General features: G+C 45.2%; 1 protein-coding gene across 1 annotated transcript in view; it reads right to left on the bottom strand.

Annotated features, from left to right (window-relative positions):
* GLRA4 (glycine receptor alpha 4) overlaps window positions 1–19,407 on the bottom strand; it is a 31,671-nt gene extending 12,264 nt beyond the window's left edge. Inside the window, exons 1-7 of the mRNA XM_019949428.3 lie at window positions 19,023–19,407; window positions 15,290–15,420; window positions 14,937–15,004; window positions 14,082–14,305; window positions 13,872–13,954; window positions 12,006–12,146; window positions 8,888–9,102 (exon numbers count right to left, since the gene is read on the bottom strand). Coding sequence (XP_019804987.1) covers window positions 8,888–9,102; window positions 12,006–12,146; window positions 13,872–13,954; window positions 14,082–14,305; window positions 14,937–15,004; window positions 15,290–15,420; window positions 19,023–19,093 — 933 coding nt within the window. The 5' untranslated portion in view covers window positions 19,094–19,407. The remainder of the gene's footprint in view (window positions 1–8,887; window positions 9,103–12,005; window positions 12,147–13,871; window positions 13,955–14,081; window positions 14,306–14,936; window positions 15,005–15,289; window positions 15,421–19,022) is intronic.
* Window positions 19,408–20,147: the final 740 nt, after the last annotated feature.

Genomic DNA, 20,147 nt, shown 5'->3' with positions numbered 1-20,147 from the left:
TACATATCGATAATTACCTTAAAAATGAATGGATTAAATGCTCCAACCAAAAGACACAGGTTTGCTGAATGGATACAAAAACAAGACCCATATATATGCTGTCTACAAGAGACCCACTTTAGACCTAGGGACACATACAGACTGAAAGTCAGGGGATGGAAAAAGATATTCCATGCAAATGGAAATCAAAAGAAAGCTGGAGTAGCTATGCTCAGATAAAATAGACTTTAAAATAAAGAATGTTACAAGAGACAAGGACACTACATAATGATCAAGGAATCAATCCAAGAAGATACAACAATTATAAATATATATGCACACAACATAGGAGCACCTCAATACATAAGGCAACTGCTAACAGCTATAAAAGAGGAAATCGACAGTAACACAATAATAGTTGGGGACTTTAACACCTCACTTACACCAATGGACAGATCATCCAAAATGAAAATAAATAAGGAAACAGAAGCTTTAAGTGACACAATAGACCAGATAGATTTACTTGATATTTATAGGACATTCCATCCAAAAACAGCAGATTACACTTTCTTCTCAAGTGCACACAGAACATTCTCCAGGATAGATCACATCTTGGGTCACAAATCAAGCCTCAGTAAATTTAAGAAAATTGAAATCATATCAAGCATCTTTTCTGACCACAACGCTATGAGATTAGAAATGAATTACAGGGAAAAAAACGTAAAAAACACAAACACATGGACGCTAAACAATACGTTACTAAACAACCAAGAGATCACTGAAGAAATCAAAGAGATCAAAAAATACCTAGAGACAAATGACAATGAAAACACAACGATCCAAAACCTATGGGGATGCAGCAAAAGCAGTTCTAAGAGGGAAGTTTATAGCTATACAAGCCTACTTCAAGAAACAAGAAAAATCTCAAGTAAACAATCTAAACTTACACCTAAAGTAACTAGAGAAAGAAGAACAAACAAAACCCAAACTTAGCAGAAGGAAAGAAATCATCAAGATCAGAGCAGAAATAAATGAAATAGAAACAAAGAAAACAATAGCAAAGATCAATACAACTAAAAGCTGGTTCTTTGAGAAGATAAACAAAATTGATAAACCATTAGCCAGACTTATCCAGAAAAAGAGGGAGAGGACTCAAATCAATAAAATTAGAAATGAAAAAGGAGAAGTTACAACAGACACCGCAGAAATACAAAGTATCCTAAGAGACTACTACAAGCAACTCTATGCCAATAAAATGGACAACCTGGAAGAAATGGACAAATTCTTAGAAAGGTATAACCTTCCAAGACTGAACCAGGAAGAAACAGAAAATATGAACAGACCAATCACAAGTAACGAAATTGAAACTGTGATTAAAAATCTTCCAACAAACAAAAGTCCAGGACCAGATGGCTTCTCACAGGTGAATTCTATGAAACATTTAGAGAAGAGCTAACACCCATCCTTCTCAAACTCTTCCAAAAAATTGCAGAGGAAGGAACACTCCCAAACTCATTCTATGAGGCCACCATCACCCTGATACCAAAACCGCACAAAGATACTACAAAAAAAGAAAATTACTGACCAATATCACTGATGAATATAGATGCAAAAATCCTCAACAAAATACTAGCAAACAGAATCCAACAACACATTAAAAGGATCATACACCATGATCAAGTGGGATTTATCCCAGGGATGCAAGAATTCTTCAATATACACAAATCAATCAATACAATACACCATATTAACAAATGGAAGGAGAAAAACCATATGATCATCTCAATAGATGCAGAAAAAGATTTGACAAAATTCAACACCTATTTATGATAAAAACTCTCCAGAAAGTGGGCACAGAGGGAACCTACCTCAACATAATAAAGGCCGTACACGACAAATCCACAGCAAACATCATTCTCAATGGTGAAAACCTGAAAGCATTTCCTCTAAGATTAGGAACAAGACAAGGATGTCCACTCTCTCCACTATTATTCAACATAGTTTTGGAAGTCCTAGCCACAGCAATCAGAGAAGAAAATGAAATAAAAGGAATACAAATTGGAAAAGAAGAAGTAAAACTGTCACTGTTTGCAGATGACATGATACTATACATAGAGAATCCTAAAAATGCCACCAGAAAACTACTAGGGCTAATCAATGAATTTGGTAAAGTTGCAGGATACAAAATTAATGCCCAGAAATCTTGCATTCCTATACACTAATGATGAAAAATCTGAAAGAGAAATTATGGAAACACTCCCATTTACCATTGAAACAAAAAGAACAAAATACCTAGGAATAAACGTACCTAGGGAGACAAAAGACCTGTATGCAGAAAACTATAAGACACTGATGAAAGAAATTAAAAATGATACCAACAGATGGAGAGATATACCATGTTCTTGGATTGGAAGAATCAATATTGTGAAAATGATTATACTATCCAACGCAATCTACAGATTCAATGCAATCCTTTTCAAATTACCAATGGCATTTTTTACGGAACTAGAACAAATCATCTTAAAATTTGTATGGAGACACAAAAGACCCTGAATAGCCAAAGCAGTCTTGAGGGAAAAAAACGGAGCTGGAGGAATCAGACTCCCTGACTTCAGACTATACTACAAAGCTACAGTAATCAAGAAAATATGGTACTGGCACAAAAACATAGATCAATGGAACAAGATAGAAAGCCCAGAGATAAACCCACGCACCTATGGTCAACTAATCTATGACAAAGGAGGCAAAGATATACAATGGAGAAAAGACAGTCTCTTCAATAAGTGGTGCTGGGAAAATTGGACAGCTACATGTAAAAGAATGAAATTAGAACACTTCCTAACACCATACACAAAAATAAACTCAAAATGGATTAAAGACCTAAATGTAAGGCCAGACACTATAAAAGTCTTAGAGGAAAACATAGGAAGAACACTCTTTGACATAAATCACTGCAAGATCATTTTTGATCCACCTCCTAGAGTAATGGAAATAAAAACAAAAATAAACAAATGGGACATAATGAGACTTAAAAGCCTTTGCACAGCAAAGGAAACCATAAACAAGACGAAAAGACAACCCTCAGAATGGGAGAACATATTTGCAAAGGAATCAACGGACAAAGGATTAATCTCCCAAATATATAAACAGCTCATGCAGCTCAATATTAAGAAAATAAACAACCCAATCCAAAAATGGGCAGAAGACCTAAATAGACATTTCTCCAAAGAAGACATACAGATGGCCAAGAAGCACATGAAAAGCTGTTCAACATCACTAATTATTAGAGAAATGCAAATCAAAACTACAATGAGGTATCACCTCACACCAGTCAGAATGGGCATCATCAGAAAATCTACAAACAACAAATGCTGGAGAAAAGGGAACCCTCTTGCCCTGTTGGTGGGAAGGTAAATTGATACAGCCACTATGGAGAACAGTATGGAGGTTCCTTAAAAAACTAAAAATAGAATTTCCATATGATCCAGCAATCCCACTATTGGGCATATACCCAGAGAGCACCATAATTCAAAAAGACACATGCACCCCAATGTTCATTGCAGCACTATTTACAATAGCCAGGTCATGGAAGCAACCTATATGCCCATCAACAGATGAATGGATAAAGAAGTTGTGGTACATATATACAATGGAATATTACTCAGCCATAAAAAGGAACGAAATTGAGTCATTTGTTGAGACTTGGATGGACCTAGAGACTGTCATACAGAGTGAAGTAAGTCAGAAAGAGAAAAACAAATATCGTATATTAATGCATGTATGTGGAACCTAGAAAAATGGTACAGATGAACTGGTTTGCAGGGCAGAAGTTGAGACACAGATGTAGGGAACAAACGTAAAGACACCAAGGGGGGAAAACTGCGGTGGGGTGGGGATGGTGGTGTGCTGAATTGGGCGATTGGATTGACATGTATACACTGATGTGTATAAAATTGATGACTAATAAGAACCTGCCGTATAAACAAACAAACAAAAAACAACTAATACTAAACTTTCTTTGGGTTATTTGTATGGAAATATGTTAATATAAATGTTTCAGACATTATATGAAATTTCTAAAAATTTTATATGTTCTGGTATAATGTTATAAGTCATAATTCTAGTTATTACTTTAAAATGTATATCTCAGAAATAACTAAATTTCCTTGTCAATTTTCTTATTATGAACTTTCATCAAATCTCTAACCGTGGTCATTTTAAAGTCTTTTGTCATTTACAGACAGTTCTGGGTGTACTCTGATGCTTTTGCAAAAATGTTCCTATAAAAGGGTTTCATCTTCAAGGAATTCATGGAAAAGACTCTGACAAGTACAGGTTTCTGGTAACTGACTATACTGCCGAACTGAATGAATAAGCATTTTCAGAACTCTAATGGAAAACTGATGGATTCATAAAAGTGCTAACAAAATATGAAGATGAAAAAAAAATTAATTGCATGGGACTGAGTGAACTGATGAGGATGATTATAATTTTTGTGACTTTCTTTTTGAATAAAAAAAAATCCCACAAGGACTCAGAGGCAAAAATATACAAATCAAGTTTCACTGCAAAGTAAAGGAGCTGTTAACAGTGGAGGATTACTGGACTGAATGTCAATATTATGACCTAGTATGAGTGTGTTTCGTGTTTGGTAATTGCAATCATTGTTGCTTTTGTTGTGGTCATCCATTTACAATGCTTGGTGTCACTTTATTTATCTCTTGTAAAAATAAAGTACAGTGAGTGTGTGTAAAAAATAAAAGATTGAGAAACCCTGCTCTTTTTCTTTTAAGGCAGTTCCACTGAGATGGTAGTGATGGGTTGCTAGGCAACCCTGATTAAGCATCCCTTGGTGTTTCCACTTTGCCACCTACTAAGAGGTCATCCTATTTCATTCACCATCTCCCAGTCCCACTGTGCCCACAGGGATGTTAAGTGCTACAAAAATCCTTAATGAGGTAATGACAAGGGAGGTCCACTAAGGACTTTGGACCATCAAAAGAAAAGGACACCTCAAGCAGCAGGAAGAAAGTCTTGTTAACAATACATGTGTCAACAATACACCTTAAATATCTGTGGAATCCATCCACTTGCTACCCTGGCTCATCTGAAGGAGTGCAACAGTTTCCTAAATGGTCTCCCTGCATCTACGCTTGCCACCTGCAATCTGTTCTCCAAACAGCAGCCAGAATTTTGTTTTGAAAATGTAAGTCTGATCATATCACTCCTCTGCTTACAACCCTTCAGTCGTTCTCCATTATCCTTCTGATACAGTCAATGCTCCCCTTAGCATGACATCTAGCCCCTGCCTACTACTTCAGCCTTGTCTCGCCCCTTGCAATCTATGACCCTGCCATGATGATCAATTTCAGTTGTCTCCCAAGGAGATAACCTCTCTCTGTATCTCTCCTTTACCTCGATAACTTTTACTTAAACGTTCACTTCAGATACCGTATCCTCTGAGAAGTCTTCCCTAATCATCCTAGTTTGGGTTGGTTGCCCCTACTGTATGTGCTCAGGTTACCTACACCTTCTTAGCATCCATCAAATATATCTGGCTATTTCCTTCACTAGCCTGTGAGCTCTTCAGTGGCAGGGACTGTTTCCATCGTGTTCACTGTGCCTAGCTGAGTGCCTGGCACATAGTAAGTATCTTTTGAATTAATGAATGGATGGATAGTTCGTATTTGTCTCTGCTGGCTTCTGTTTGCTCTCTTGGCCCTCCTTGTTACTACTTGCCCCAAGCGCTGTGAGCCATTTAGATTACAAGATTTTGAAAGAATTGGGTCCCTCCTGCTCACTGAAACTTTAGGTCTAATCTGTCAGTGTCTGGTAGAAACTTCCATTTAACCCTTCCATTATGCACTGAGCCACCTGCAGTTGTGTAGATCAAGAACCTGGCAAAGGGACAGCCATGGGTGCCTTTGAGAGCCCCAGTCCTCATAAAGGCAAAGAAGGAGTGGCTTCCGGGAGCATGGGGAATGGCCATCCCAGCTGAGTTCCCTTACAAAGCGAGCCTCTGCTGCTCTCATTCTGGACACTAGAGTTGTACTGGGGGTGGAATTGCTGTGGCTTTCAGAAGCCCCTGACCTGGCACTACCTTTTTCCTTCGGGTTCCCATAAAATCTAATGTTGCAGAAACTCAAGAGTGAGCGGAAGTGCCCTGACTTAGTCCCTTGCTCTGTGGGGCTGGCCAATGAAGCTATTTAGTTCGGGGTGCATGCCTACATATTTTGCTTCTTGGCCAACGAGGCCAAGAAACGGTCCCCAACATAGAGAACAGACTTGTGGTTGCCAAAGGGGAGGTGGGGTGGGGAAGGGAAGGACTGGGAGTTTGGGATTAGCAGATGTAAACTGGTATATATAGAATGGATAAAAAACAAGGTCCTACTCTATAGCACAGGAAACTATATTCAATATCCTGTAATAAACCATAATGGAAAAGAATGTCAAAAGGAATATATATGTGTAACTGAATCACTTTGCTGTACAGCAGAGACTGACACAACATTGTAAATCAACTATACTTCAATAAAAATATATATACGTAAAAAGAAAAGGTCATCAAAATCTGATAAGGCATCAAATACTGCAACCCGCACCCCAAATCAAACCAAATCAAACAATCCTCCAACAAAGTCCATTTTTTCCATAAGAGAAAACGAAGTGATTCCTGGGAGCAGATGGATTGTGCTTGCTCACAGGAGGGGACTGGAGGAAGAAGTTCTCTCAGCAAGAATAAGGCATAAATTGCAGCATTTCCCTGAGTTAGAGGAGAATCTCCTTCTCGTGTGGCAGTGGCAATAAACAAGGGCAGGGTTCTTAGGTCTAAACTACTTTTCTGCCTCTGGCCTTCATACAAGGCCACTACTGCAGCTCCACCTGGTCCTGTAGCCCTCGCCTAATCCCAGTATGCCTCTCAGAGCCTCTTCAATACCCTTGTCCATTTAGGAAATACATTTACAGGCCTACCTCAGAGATATTGTGGGTTCGGTTCCAGATCACTGCAATAAAGCAGATATTGCAATAAAGCGAATCACACAAATCTTTTGGTTTCCCAGCGCATATAAAAGTTATGTTTACACTACACTGTAGTCTCTAGTAAGTGTGTAATAGCATTATGTCTAAAAAAACGTTGTGTATACCTTAATTAAAAAATACTTTTTGCTAAAAAAATGCTAAGCATCATCTGACAATGCAGAGTTGCCACAAACCTTCAAGTCGTTAAAAAACGCAGTATCTGCTATGTGCAATAAAGCGAAGTGCAATAAAAAGTAGTATGCTTGTATAGGAAGTGATCTCTGACAACTTCCCCTAGGACATTAGATCTTTTTTTTTTTTTTTTTTTTTTTTTGCGGTACGCGGGCCTCTCTCTGCTGCGGCCTCTCCTGCCGCGGAGCACAGGCTCCGGACGCGCAGGCCCAGCGGCCATGGCCCACGGGTCCAGCCGCTCCACGGCATGCGGGATCCTCCCGGACCGGGGCACGAACCCGCACCCCCCGCACCGGCAGGCGGACCCCCAACCACTGCCCCACCAGGGAAGCCCAGGACTTTAGATCTTAATCTGAGTTTTGTCACTGTTTATCCCCAGAGGGCTTAGGACCACCTCAAAGGTTTCCTGGTGACTCAAAAATGATTGGAAACACCACCAGCTGCTTTAGGCCTAGGTCTACCACCCAGTTCTTTCCACCTAGACTCCTAATAATTATAACAATAGTTAACATTTATTGAGTGGTTATTATGTGGCAAACACTGTTCTCTGTGTTAATACATTATCTTATTTATTACTTGCAATAACCCTATGGAAGAGGTAATATTTCCATGTTACAGGTGAGGAGACTGAGACATTAAGGTCTTTACCTAAGATCACCATTAGTAAATGACAAGGCGGGGACTTAAATCAAAATCTACCTGACTCTATTCTGTTACTCTTAACCACTATTACCCCACCCCCACCTCCCCACTATATAGCAAATTTGTAAATTAACTCTGGGTGTCTGGATTACCCCCTGTTTAAGTCCCCAGTAAAAATCTTCTTAAAAATAAACACTGGGGGATGGGCGATCACAGGGCCTGGTTTCCATCAATACAGAGCAAGAGGGAATATATTCACTGGAAGATCTGCAAAAGCTGTGTTGTTTTGGTTTCCCATTATTTCTCCATGGCCTAATACAGTGCCTGGTACATAGTACATGCTCAGTAAATATTTATTGAATGAATGAATGAGTTTGCTTCCTGATTTTCTCAGAGCCTTGCTGACTGTAAGGACATTGAGGCGACGACCTCTAAATTCCGCACATGAAGACATGAGGCAGGGAGAACCTAGGCCAAGTTCCATCAGCACAAATCTCTCTGCATAATCAAAATATCACCAGGCCCTAGGTGATCAGAGTCTACTGACTTTCATTGCTATTTGCTACCTCAAAGTTTTCTGACCCCAAAAGAAGGGACATTGTCTCTAGAGTTTTTTGTAATAGTATCCGATTTCCGACATAGCAAGAAACAGATGTCGGATTGTTTGATTGTTTCTTGTGGAGCATGACCTTGAGAAAGTCATTCTATCTCTCTGGGCTGCAATGCCCTCATCTGTACCATGAGGGAGTGGGACTTTCTACTTGCTAAGGGTCTTTTAATCTTGGACATGCTAGTATTTCCTGATGAAAGTCAAAGTAAGTCAGCACTGTCTCTACTCGTTCCCCAGCCAGACAGGGTCTGCAACCCCAGCCTCCACACTGTTGGCAATGTTATTAGCAGTATGTTCTGGGGGAAGAGAATGCAGGCCACCTGCTCTTGCTCGATGGCTCTTCTCTACCTTAAATCCAAGGAAAATAGTCAGCAGGAGGGAACAGGGGATGAATGGGAAATGGGGAGCTCTATGGCAAGCAAGTTCCCTTGCATGTCTCTTCACCTTAGGCAAAGAGGCCCGGGAGCCAGAGCTCTGAGTTGTCATTGTGAGCACAGTGGTGATGCCTAGGCCCACCCGGGCAGGGGCAGCATCCATGTTGATCCAGAAGGAGACCCAGGACAGGATGACGATGAGTAGGCTGGGGATATACATCTGAATCAGGTAGTAGCCCATCTGTCGTTCCAGGTGAAACTTTACCTCGATGCAGGTGAATTTCCCTGCAAGGAAAGAGGTGAGGTATCAGGCCCCAGGTCCCCAGCCTGCAGCTGAGCCTGAGAGGCAGGACAAGGGCAGCTCTATTTCTGTGGGCCAGCCTCTGGGCACCTAACCTTGGCCAATAAATGAGCCTTTCGAAATGGCCCCAGGGAGCACCAGATGCATGTTTTGAGGAAACATGCAGAGAAACATGCAGAGAAGCCACTGGGGACTTGACCTCTTGCTCCCAGCACTTTAGTTGCCAGCAGAAGGCCTTCCCCGTGACATCACTGCAAGAGGATTAAGGGTGGGAGGGCTCCAGAGCCAGACTGTATGGGTTTGAATCCTGAACCTTCCACTCACTAGCTGTGTGACCTCAGGCAAAACACCTAAGCTTTTAAAGCTTCAGTTTCCTTGCCTGTAAAATAGAGTAACAACAATATCAACTCCATCACTGGGCAGTTGTAGGAATTAAATGAGATAATGTATTTGAGGTGTTGAGCACAGTAGGTAGCTGGTACTATTATCATGATTAACAAAATGAGCTTAGACTCCACTCAAATCTCAGCAGCCTAGCTTGTGCGTGCTGGGACCCTTGAAGCTCTCTGGCAATGATTCACTGAGATAAACACCGCCTGTGTCTTAAGCACGTAAGAGCAGGATAGCAAACATCTGGAAACAATGTCTAACAGAGACCAGCTCTGGACAGCAGGCAGCGGGTTCCCAGAAAGCATCTGGCAGCAGCATTCTATTCCACCCACAAAAAGTGCATTGGCCCCAGGCACATGTGCCAATGCTCGCCTCCTCTGCCAGCCATCTTCATTTTACCCTGCTTTCCATCCCCAAGGCTAAGAAAACACTAGCTCAGAGCTTCTGGCAGCAGACGCTTAGGCTAACCAAAGCAAAAAACAGAGGATGTGTATATTATCATTTTATTCTGGCCTAGGCTTACTCTTAACAGGACTGTCTGATTCCTCAAGGTTAGTGATTTCATCAATGACTGATTATGGCTTTGACATGCTGTGTGATGCTGTGATCTCTTACTCTTCCCTGAGTCCACCCACCCTGGGCTTCTTGCCGTGACATGTTTTGGCTGGGTATCCATATTTTCTTTTCTTTCTTTCCTTCCTTCCTTCCTTTTTTTTTTTTTTTGTTTGGTGATAGCAGTTTTGTTTTCAATGACAAAATTAACACTTGTTTAGCACAGAATGAAAGTGAGAAGTAGAGAAAGAATAATAATATTCATAAGCTTACATTTGTCAAGCCCCTACTAAGTGCCCTGACTTTATATAGTTTATCTCATTTAAATCCCATAGCAACTCTTTGGGGCAGGTCAAATTATTATTTCCCATTTTATAGACAGGGATACTGAGGCTCAAAGAGATTAAGTTATGTTGCTCAAGGGCACCCAACTAGTAAATGGTGCAGCCAGAATTCAAACTCAGCTCTATCTGACTCCAGAGTTCTTGCTCTTACCTGTTGTATCATACTGCTTTAGAAATGCCTAGTGCTATTTCCTTCCAGGGTTTTTAAACACATGCTTTTGGTTTGTTTCTTTCATCACAGTAGAATCATTCTGTGTATACAACTTTGAATCTTACCCTTTTCCACTTGAAGTTTCCCATGTTGATATAAGCACCTTGCAAGCATTCTTTTTAAATGTCTGGATAATATCCCACCAAGCAGATGCGCTATGTAATTTACTTAACTTCCACCCTATTGGTGGATATTTAGAGCAGTTCCAAGCTTTTGCTAGTATAAACAGTGATCCAGGAACCCTCTTGGGGTCTAAAGTCAATATGATATTTTGGAATATTTCCTCATAATAAATTCCAGGCAGTGGAATTCCTGGATCAACAGGTAGGGAAACAAATTTAGCTTCCAGACTAAAGTTTCTTAGCGTGCCCCCTGGACCATCTGCATCAGAATCCTCAGGATGCTTGTTCAAACACAGATTTCTGGGCATCACTCCAAGCACATGTAATCAGAATCTCTGAGAGGCAGAACCCAGGAATCAATATTTTAACAGGCTCCCCAGGGAAATATGATGCACACCAAAATTTAAAACCCACCAGTCTATATACAAAATGCCAGTTTTTCCCCTAAAAAAGGTTATACCAATTTCCACTCACGCCAGCATTTTCTAAATTCAGTGGCTCATTCATCTCCCCAGCTACCTGCACCTCCACATTCACACACAAATTCATAGGGCTGCACCCAAAGCATATCAGCACACCATTGGAGTGTGATCTCCCCTCTTCAGCTTGTGGCCTCTATCTCAGGGTCATAGCTCTTCACAGCCAAATTGCCAGGGGAAATGAGGAGCTAGCAGCGATTAGGGAAGCTGCAGGGGGCAGACGCTCAGGCTGGAAAACCAGCTCCTCTCCATTTCCTGGCATGCTTTTCACACCTGGGAAACCAAGCCAATTCATGAGAGTTGAGCAGTGGGGACAGTGGTAGGAGGTGTGGACGGTAAGCCAGCTGGTGACCTGAATTCTCTTCTCTCCTGGTTCAGTGAACTCATTGACTACTCCCAGATGTAGATTCCCCACTTTCCACGTGAAGTTGGCCCCAGGACAGGTGGAACACTCCTGCCACTCACTGGCACAGGACCATTTGTTCTGCAGCGTGTGATAGGGACAAGAACAAGGGCTTTGGCATTAGACAGATCTGGATTTGAATTCTAAATCAGCCATTTACTAGCTGTGTGACTTGGCCAACTGATTCAACTTCTTAGAACCTCAGTTTTCTCTTTCTGAGAAATGGGGCTGATCACCCCTACCATAATGAGATAAGTCATATGAAGCACTTAGCGCTACATCTGGTACAGACTGGACCTTCAGTAGAGGCTAGCTGCCTTGCCCCTTTCCCTCCCATCTGGAGGCCCTCTTGTGGCCCACAGCCAGTAAATATCTTGGATTTTTACCTGTGTTGTAGCGCTTGGTACAATAGCCTAGATCCTTCTCATCCTGCAAGGTAAACTGGGGCAGAGTCAACCCCTCAGCCACTTGGACAGCAGGAGAATCTTCCAGCCACTCAAACACGAGGTCATTCATGGTGTAGCCAACTGAAAGTGACAGAGATGGCAGAGGACTGCAGAGTGTGGTGGCTGGACGGGGGCAGGGAGAGAGTTAGAACTGGCAGGAAAGAACAAATGAGGAATAAGGCCTGGGTTTTAGGAGTTTCATGCTCATCTTGGAAAGGAAAAGCATTCGGAAGAGGGTCAATTGCCTCATGGGCCCAGCCTAAGTGGGTAAATCAGAAAGATTCCTCTCCTACCTAGTTCTCAAGCTTTAGAAAGGCCCAAAGAGAAATTATTCTGGCAGACCTAGAAAGCACATCAAAAGGCTTGGAAAGATGTCAAGGAAACCAGCTGGGACCCTCCTGCCCCATCTCAAACCCAGGGGAGTAAGCATGTGTACTGACCACATCTTGAGCTGAGCCAGCCTCAGAGCTGGGGCTTCTGCCACCTCACTCCAGGGAGGAAAGAGCTATTTATACCTTGCCAGTCATGCACGGGACAATGTGCATACCACAGACTTCCAGCCAGAGTCCTGACCTGGGGCAAATTGGGAGCTAACATTGAAAATGCCAAGTTGCTCACAGATAGCTAGTAGTTCGTGAAGGCTCTTGCCACGTAGGTGACTATACTCACAAGTTGGGTAGAAATGGGAGCAGAAACACCAAGCCTCACGGATGTCCAGTGTAGGGCCTTGGCCCAGAGTAGCTTTGTGACTTTGGGCAAGTCACTTCCCCTTCTGTAAAATGCTCCACCTACTTTTCAGAGGGGGTAATGAGGACCTGGATGTGAAGGTGGTTTATGAACTCTAAAAAGCTGACCACATAGGACATATTCTATCCATTACTGTTATTATATGTTGGAAACAGCCTGACAAGACTTCTTCTTTGAGGATCAAATGGATATCTCCTGATCTCACAGTCTCACTTGTCCAGGAGATGGCAAAGGAATGGACATGGGTGATGGTCCAGCCTTGCTATCCTTTAGCTTCTCTGCACTTAGGGCAGCCTCTGCAGGTTGGCACCCCCTGCCCTTGGTAACCCTTGGCTGACCTTGCTATCCTGGGCACTGTCTTATGCCTAGAACTGTCCTCTCCCACCTCTCTACAAAAGCTATCTGTACATACTACTATATGTAAAATAGATAAACAACAAGGACCTACTGTGTAGCACAGGGAACTATATTCAATGTCTTGTAATAAACTATAATGGAAAAGGATCCGAAAAAGAATATATATATATATATATATATATATCCGAATTATTTTGCTGTACACTTGAAATTAACACAACATTGTAACTATACTTCAGTTAAAAAAATTATGTGTTCACAAGGAATCAGGGTTCAAAGACTCCCCCCTTCCCTGCCAACTCTGGATTTTTATAGGCATCTTGAATGTCTTAACTCAGGGGAAGTAAAGGTAGAATTACTTCAGGCACTGTGAGACGGAAATTATATCTGGACAGAGGAGGTACCCCTCAAATGACCCTCCATATCCAGCATAAGCACATTTGTATGTAAGGCTGGAGCCTTCCCACTCCCCGGCCCTGTGGGGCAGCCAGACCTGCCAATAGCGAAGGGATGGAAAAGCACACTGGGCTGAGTGTTAGCAAGCCCTGGCTTTTAGTCTCACCTGTGCCAAGAGCTCACTGTGTGTGCTTGGGGAAGTTCATCCCCACTCTGGGCTGCCCTTATCCTGTCTGGAATATCATAGCATGGGGTTAACTAGCTGGTATCTCAGGCCTCACTCTATGACTTTCTAGGGACACTTACAGCTCTCCAGCTGCATCGTGCAAGTCTGGATATCCATGGGGAAGTTCTTCAGGTCCATTGGGCAGGATAAAATGAGAGTCAGCCTGGCAGGGACAGTAAGAAAGAAGTTAGGCTGGCTTACTGGGCCTCAGCACAGCACAGGGAACCCTCCGCCCACCCCTCAGCCTCTACCCCTTGCCCCGAGTTCTCCTGGCTGTACGCCAGCTGCACCTGATGCTGTAGAGCACATTTCCATTCTTGAAGATGCGCAGCAACTTGTTGTCTGTGGTCACCGCATGAAAATTGGCCCCTTTCTCATTGGCAAAGAACAGATCTGGCTTCCAAATAGAGTCCAGCATGGAGGGATCGAGGTCCAGCGAGTCATCAGGATATTCTCGGTAGGCCAGGCGTGGGTCGTTCCACTGCTGCCGCAAGAAGACGTTCACCCGGTAGTCCTGAACAGAGATGGGCCCATCAGGGGCAGTGCTATTGCAGGGGCCTAGCAAGCCTACCTGGGCAGGAGGGCCATGAGGAGGAAATGCTGGGAGCACGTCTCAGGGGCAGTGGGCATTTTCCACTGTAGAAGGAGCCTGCTTTGGGCTGATATGGCAAAGAAGGGAAGGGAAAAGACATTTATTAAACACTTACTATGTGCCAGGCTCTCTGCTAAGTGCTTTCTTCATATGCATCATCTCATTTAAATCTCATGTCAATCCTGAGATGAGGGTGCTGTTAAGATCCCCATTTTACAGATGAGGAAACTGAGACAAAGAGAGATTTGAGTAACCTGCCTAAGAGATGGTAGAGTCAGGGTTTGAACGCAGGTTTATCTGATTTCCAAGCCTTGATGCTATGCATCAAGCTACCTGCCAAACTGGACCATCTGCTGCTTAGGCTAGTCTGCCTTTAGCCACTAAAACCCTGGGCTGGGGAAAGATAAACTCCCAGTGACCGACTTTGGACATCCCATGGCTTTAGCCATGACCCTGAAACAGGAAGAGGATGGCAGAGGGAGGAAAGTCTTGCTATCTGCTGGGCTTCACCCATTCACACCAGAGTGGAAGCGGGAGCAGGGCAATGCTTTACCATGGTAGTCTCGGTGATGGAGCTGAAACTGTTGATGAAGATGTTGCAGGTCACGTTCACAGGTGGGCCTAAGAGTAGCAAAGCACAGCCATATTGGCAGGGCATTCCAGGAATTTGGGAGAAATTTCCAAGACTCCCTCCCTGAGCTTGAGGTTAGGGTACTGCTGGGAGAAGGCAGTGCCTGGCACACAGGCCCATGGGTGATGGGGAGGGGACACTCCTTCTGAGCTGTGAGAGCCAGCCCTGTACCTCCAGCCTCCTGGCCCTGAGGTAGGCAATGGAGGCTAGCTCGGCAGTATGTCCCCAAAAGAAGTGGGGAGGGAAGGGTATTTTGTAGGATGAATGATTCTTACCTTTAAAATTGGGCCTAATCCTGGCATCATATCCAGATGTTCGCCCCATAAGCTTGTCCAGGAAATCAGAGGGGGACATGGGCTGGGACACCTTGGTCCCAGATTTGACTTCTTCTTTTGCCAAGGCCACCCTGCACAGGAGAGATAAAGAATTAATCACTGAGATCTGTTGTATTCTGTCTTTATCACAGACCCTCTCCTTCCTTGTTCCCTCCCCACTTTGGCTGATCTCTCCATCAGGCAGGAGGATTAGGAGATGGGTTTCTAGGTGCCCACTTGCAAAATGAGAAGTACAGAAACCCATAAGCCAACACAGCAGCTCAATAGTTAGTCCTAGAAGATTGCTTTCACATATATTAGATCTTTTTGTCCTCAAAATTCTCAGCGTGATAGGAGTGAAAACTGTTATTTCCATCTTATAGGTGAGAAAACTGAGGCTTCCAAAGGAGTAATCTGTGAGACTGTAAACTGGTGCAGCCACTGTGGAAAACAATATGGAGTTCCCTCAAAATATTAAAAGTTGAACTATCTTATGATCCAGCAATTCTACTTCTGGGTATTTATCCAAAGGAAACGAGATCACTATGTTGAAAAAATATCTGCACCCCCCCATGTTCATAGCAACATTATTTGCAATGGCCAAGACATGGAAATTACCCAAGTGTCCATCAACGGATGAATAGATAAAGAAGATGTGGTGTATATATACAATGGAATACTACTCAGCTATAGAAAAGAATGAAATAATGCCATTTGCAGCAACATGGATGGACTTGGAGGGTATTATGCTAAATGAAATAAGTCAGACAGAGAAAGACAAATACCATATGATCTCATATGTGGAATCTAACAAATGGATAGATAGATAGATAGATAGATAGATAGATAGATCGACCGTCCAAAAGAAAAGTGACTTGCCCAAAGTCTCACAGCTGGTGAGTGACACAGGGCCCAGGATCAGGACTTGAACCCAAGGCTGAGGTCTCATCCAGTATTCTCTTTCTGAGGGTGCCTTGAACATGCTCAAACAAGAGTGACAGAAATAATGTGGCTGTGGCAACGCTTTGTACATCTGGCCTAGCCAAGGATGGGAAGGGCTCAAGGGCAATTTACACCCCTGAGAGATAGTTTTAGTTGCTTGGCCTTCATGCTGATCCCTCAGGGGCTAGGACCCAGCTTCTGGAGAGGGCAGCTTGGCTTCTGGTGTCTGCTCCAGCAAGAAGCTATATTCTGAGCTGAACCTCAGTTCAGGGTTGTGGCAGCTACAGGCAGGTCATCTCACCTTGGCAATAAAAGAGGCAGGAAAGCAGGGCTCTAGAAGCATGGGAAAGCCTCCCAGTAAAGTGGCCATGCTGTGAAGGTCAACTCCCATCTTTTCTTCCTAAGAGCTTCATTTTGAGGAGGGGGCCAGTGTGCTTTGGCCTAGCCTAGAGGCCAGCCCCCTTCTCCCCTGACAAGTTTCCCTCTAAGAGCAGCAAAGTTCCTTCCGTATGCCTGCTTGTCTGCTTAGCAGCCAATAGCTAGACCAGGGACCAGGAGCTCAGCAGGGGCTTGAGGGCAGGGGTGGGGCTCACACTGAGCTCAGGCTGGACTCCTGGCTGGGTCCTGTGCCCTCTGCTCCATCCTGCCATCATCACCAGAGCCAGCTCCCCTGCTGCCACTACTGCTGCTGCACTGCTGGGGCTGGGAGGTGGGGTGACTGCTGTCCTTCTGGGTCTGAGTCTCCTTTGAACCAGCGAGCTCCTCTTTCCCAGTAAATCTATGTACCTGCCAGTGACTGATAGAATAATACAAATAGCTGAGGCACCATGCTAAACACTATCTAGTATAGTTTTCACATCAATCTTCTCAATAATCACTCTTATTATCCTCCAGCTATAGTTGAGGAGTGCAAGATGGAGTGACTTGTTCATGATCATACAGTTCCTAAATGGTAAAGCCGAGATTCCAACCCAGAGCTATTGACTTCAAAACTAAGTCCATCTACCATAATACCATGATGCAAGCAGCCCAGGGCGGGCTGCCAAGCAACCAGAGTGGGAGAAGGTCAGTGACAGCCGCCGCACCCTGACCCTTAGAGTCTTACTTCCTTGAATCCCATGAGCAGGAGGGAGCTCTTACCCTGGGAACAGAGGCCACCTTGGCCCTGAGTGGGGGCGGCCAGAGCAGGTGGCCTAAGCAGGCTCTGAAAACCCAAGGAGGCGGGTGGTGGTGCTGGTGCAAGCAGAAGTGCGTGGCTTCACCATGGGACGTCCACACTGGCCAGGTGCTGCTGCTGGCTGCTTGTCACCTGCCTGCCGGGAGGCCACGTGGCACTGCAGGTGGAGCAGCCAGACCCTTGCCACTGTCCTCAACCTCACTCTCATGTCACCTCTCCCACTAGCTCCAGCCTCAGGACTCTGGGACTGGCTGTGGGCTCAGCTGTCTTGGGCCCCAACCGCCGTGGCAGCCCCGCTTTTCCAGGGTTACCTTGTCTGCAGACCTGAAAGCAGAGTCACCGTGTGCGACCTCTCCTTGCTCCCTTTCATTCCTGGAAAGTTCCAAACACTGGCAGGACTAGGGAGGTTCCAGAGCTGGAAATTTTTCTCATGGAAGGCCTTGGGGTGGGGTAAGGGGAGAACGCTGATTCTGCTGCTGGGTACTTAAGTGACCTTGGCCAGGTCACTTGCCCTCTCTAGGCCTCAGTTTCCATAAATACAATGAAGGATTTGGTCTCAAGATTTCCTAAGGGCCTGCCTTGCTCCAATCACTCAAGTGGGAATGCTACCACCAAAGCTTGGGCCTTGAGGCAACTTCCCCTCCAGCAGGGCCAGCAAGCGTCAGCTGGGTGCCCCCCCTTCTGCCTGCATCCTCCTATCAACTCCAGCTGAGCTGCCATTGCACTTCGGGCTGCTTTTAACTCTGAAGAGTGAAAAGCAGCCCCCCCCCCACTGCATCCCTGCCTGATTGCCCCCTAATGTGTCTGCCAGCAGTGAGGCAGGAGGCTCCTCAGAGGCAAGCAGATCTTGGCGTGCTCTTTGAACGAAGAGGAGGAGGACGATATTGCGGTGGCACTCACCTGCCTCCACCTTGAGAGGCATTCTTTTGACCAGTTCAGCCTAAGGCACAGCCATCTTTCCTCCTCAGCTCACCCTATCCACCTAGAATGGCTCCTGGTCTAATGAGAAAGTGAGAATGGGTAGGAGGCCATTTACAAGGAGCCCAAAGCATGTCTTGCCCCCAAGCCCAGGAAATGATGGCCACTTAGTGCCCCTCCAGGGACAGCGAGCAGACAGGCTCCCCCCTGGGCAGGGTAAGGTGACTGCAGAGGGCCAAGGTTTGTTCAGCCAACATCACTGTGATGTGTTTTTGGGAAAATCCTTACTCCTTGAAATCTCTTGGGTGAACAGCTGGCAGATGTTGGTGTCATTTTTAAGGATCTGAGGAACGTGTGGCCAAGCTGGTAGGGAGATAGGGTTGCATGACAGGACAGATGGCTTCTGTTCTGGGGCTCACTCCCTAGCCCCTACCCTGGCCCAGGAAAGTCTCACCCATGCAGAAGCCTTCCCACCTGCTCTGGAGCTTTGACATCCTTTATGAAAGTCTCCTGGGATCTGACTGGGGGAGGGTGTGTCCTCCCCTGGAGCCTTCCAGACTGTGGGCTTTTTGTAAACTTCAAGGAAACTGTGCCAGAGCCCCTGCTACCCCCGGCCAGTATTTGCATGCATCTCCTTCTTACCCCCACTCAGCTCACCTGAGGAGGACCTGCCCCGGCAGGGTCCAGAGGAGAAGGAAGGAGAGGGTTGCTGGAACAAGAGTTGTCATTCTGCGGGGACCCTGGAGTCCTTTCTCAGCCTGGCTGCCAAGGTGAGAGGGAGTATCCGGGCGGGAACGCCGAAAGTAGAGAGCCTTCTTCCTACTTGGGCCACTTGCATGGAACCCAAGGAGGGCCGGGCTAGGAGTTGCACTCTCTCTCCTCTTCTCTCTTCTCTGCCCTGTCCTTACCAGTCAGGGGCCAGAACTATTCCCCTGGAAGTGATTCTGACACAGATAACCTGTTCCTGCTCTGGCTCGCCTGGGGCTCCGGAGGGCCTCAGCCTGCCTGCTGGGGTGCTGAGGGAGATTCTTTTTGGGCAGCAATCACTCTCTAAACCCTGGAGAGTCTTGGAGGGGAGGGAAGAGGGAGACTGTAGGAAGATGTTTCCCTCCCTCCCGCCTCCCCCTGAGATGCACCCTCTGAAAGCGGCAATTTAAAGGCACAGTCGCCAGCAGCTGGAGTGGGGCTCCGAGCGAGCCTGTGTGCTGTGTGCTGGGGAGGAGCTTGGGCTGCCGCTGCAGCCTGGAGAGGGCCGGAGGTGTTCTGTCTAGCTTCTAACTGTCCAGCTGGAGGAGTGCATGCAGGCTGCCCTGATTCCCCAACCTCCCCAGCAGTTCCCCTTTTAGCCTGGAGCCAAGCTGTGGCCGAACTCTAAAGGCTTAATGATTTTTGTAAGGGGGACAAAGACCTGAGAGGGTTTAGGGGAGCCAGTGGGTTTCCTCCAGCTGACAGCTTCAGGGATGAGAGGAGGTGAGGAGGAGGCCGAGGGCAGGGGTGGCTTTTCCTCAACCCTCTGGGTGGAGACACAAGGGATGTATAAGGCAGAGGAACTTCGGAGTTCTCCTATGTCTGCCTGCCTATCAGTCTGTCCATCTGTCTGTCTGCATGACCCATCTTCATCCTTGTAGTTGTGCATCCTCTTTCCTGCCTGCTTACCTCCCTTAGCTCATCTCTGCTGAGCTTGGGGGGCTCTCTTTAGCTCTCTGAAACCCCCTTTCCCCAGCCTGGCGAGGCTGTAAGGAGGAATAGGTGTCCCTGACAGGGGCAGGGCAGGCCTGGCGC

Source organism: Tursiops truncatus, chromosome X (genome assembly GCF_011762595.2).
Source record: "Tursiops truncatus isolate mTurTru1 chromosome X, mTurTru1.mat.Y, whole genome shotgun sequence".
NCBI classification, from domain to species: Eukaryota; Metazoa; Chordata; class Mammalia; order Artiodactyla; family Delphinidae; genus Tursiops; species Tursiops truncatus.
Note: the sequence above shows the minus strand (reverse complement) of the source record. Positions and strands in the feature narration are given on the sequence as shown.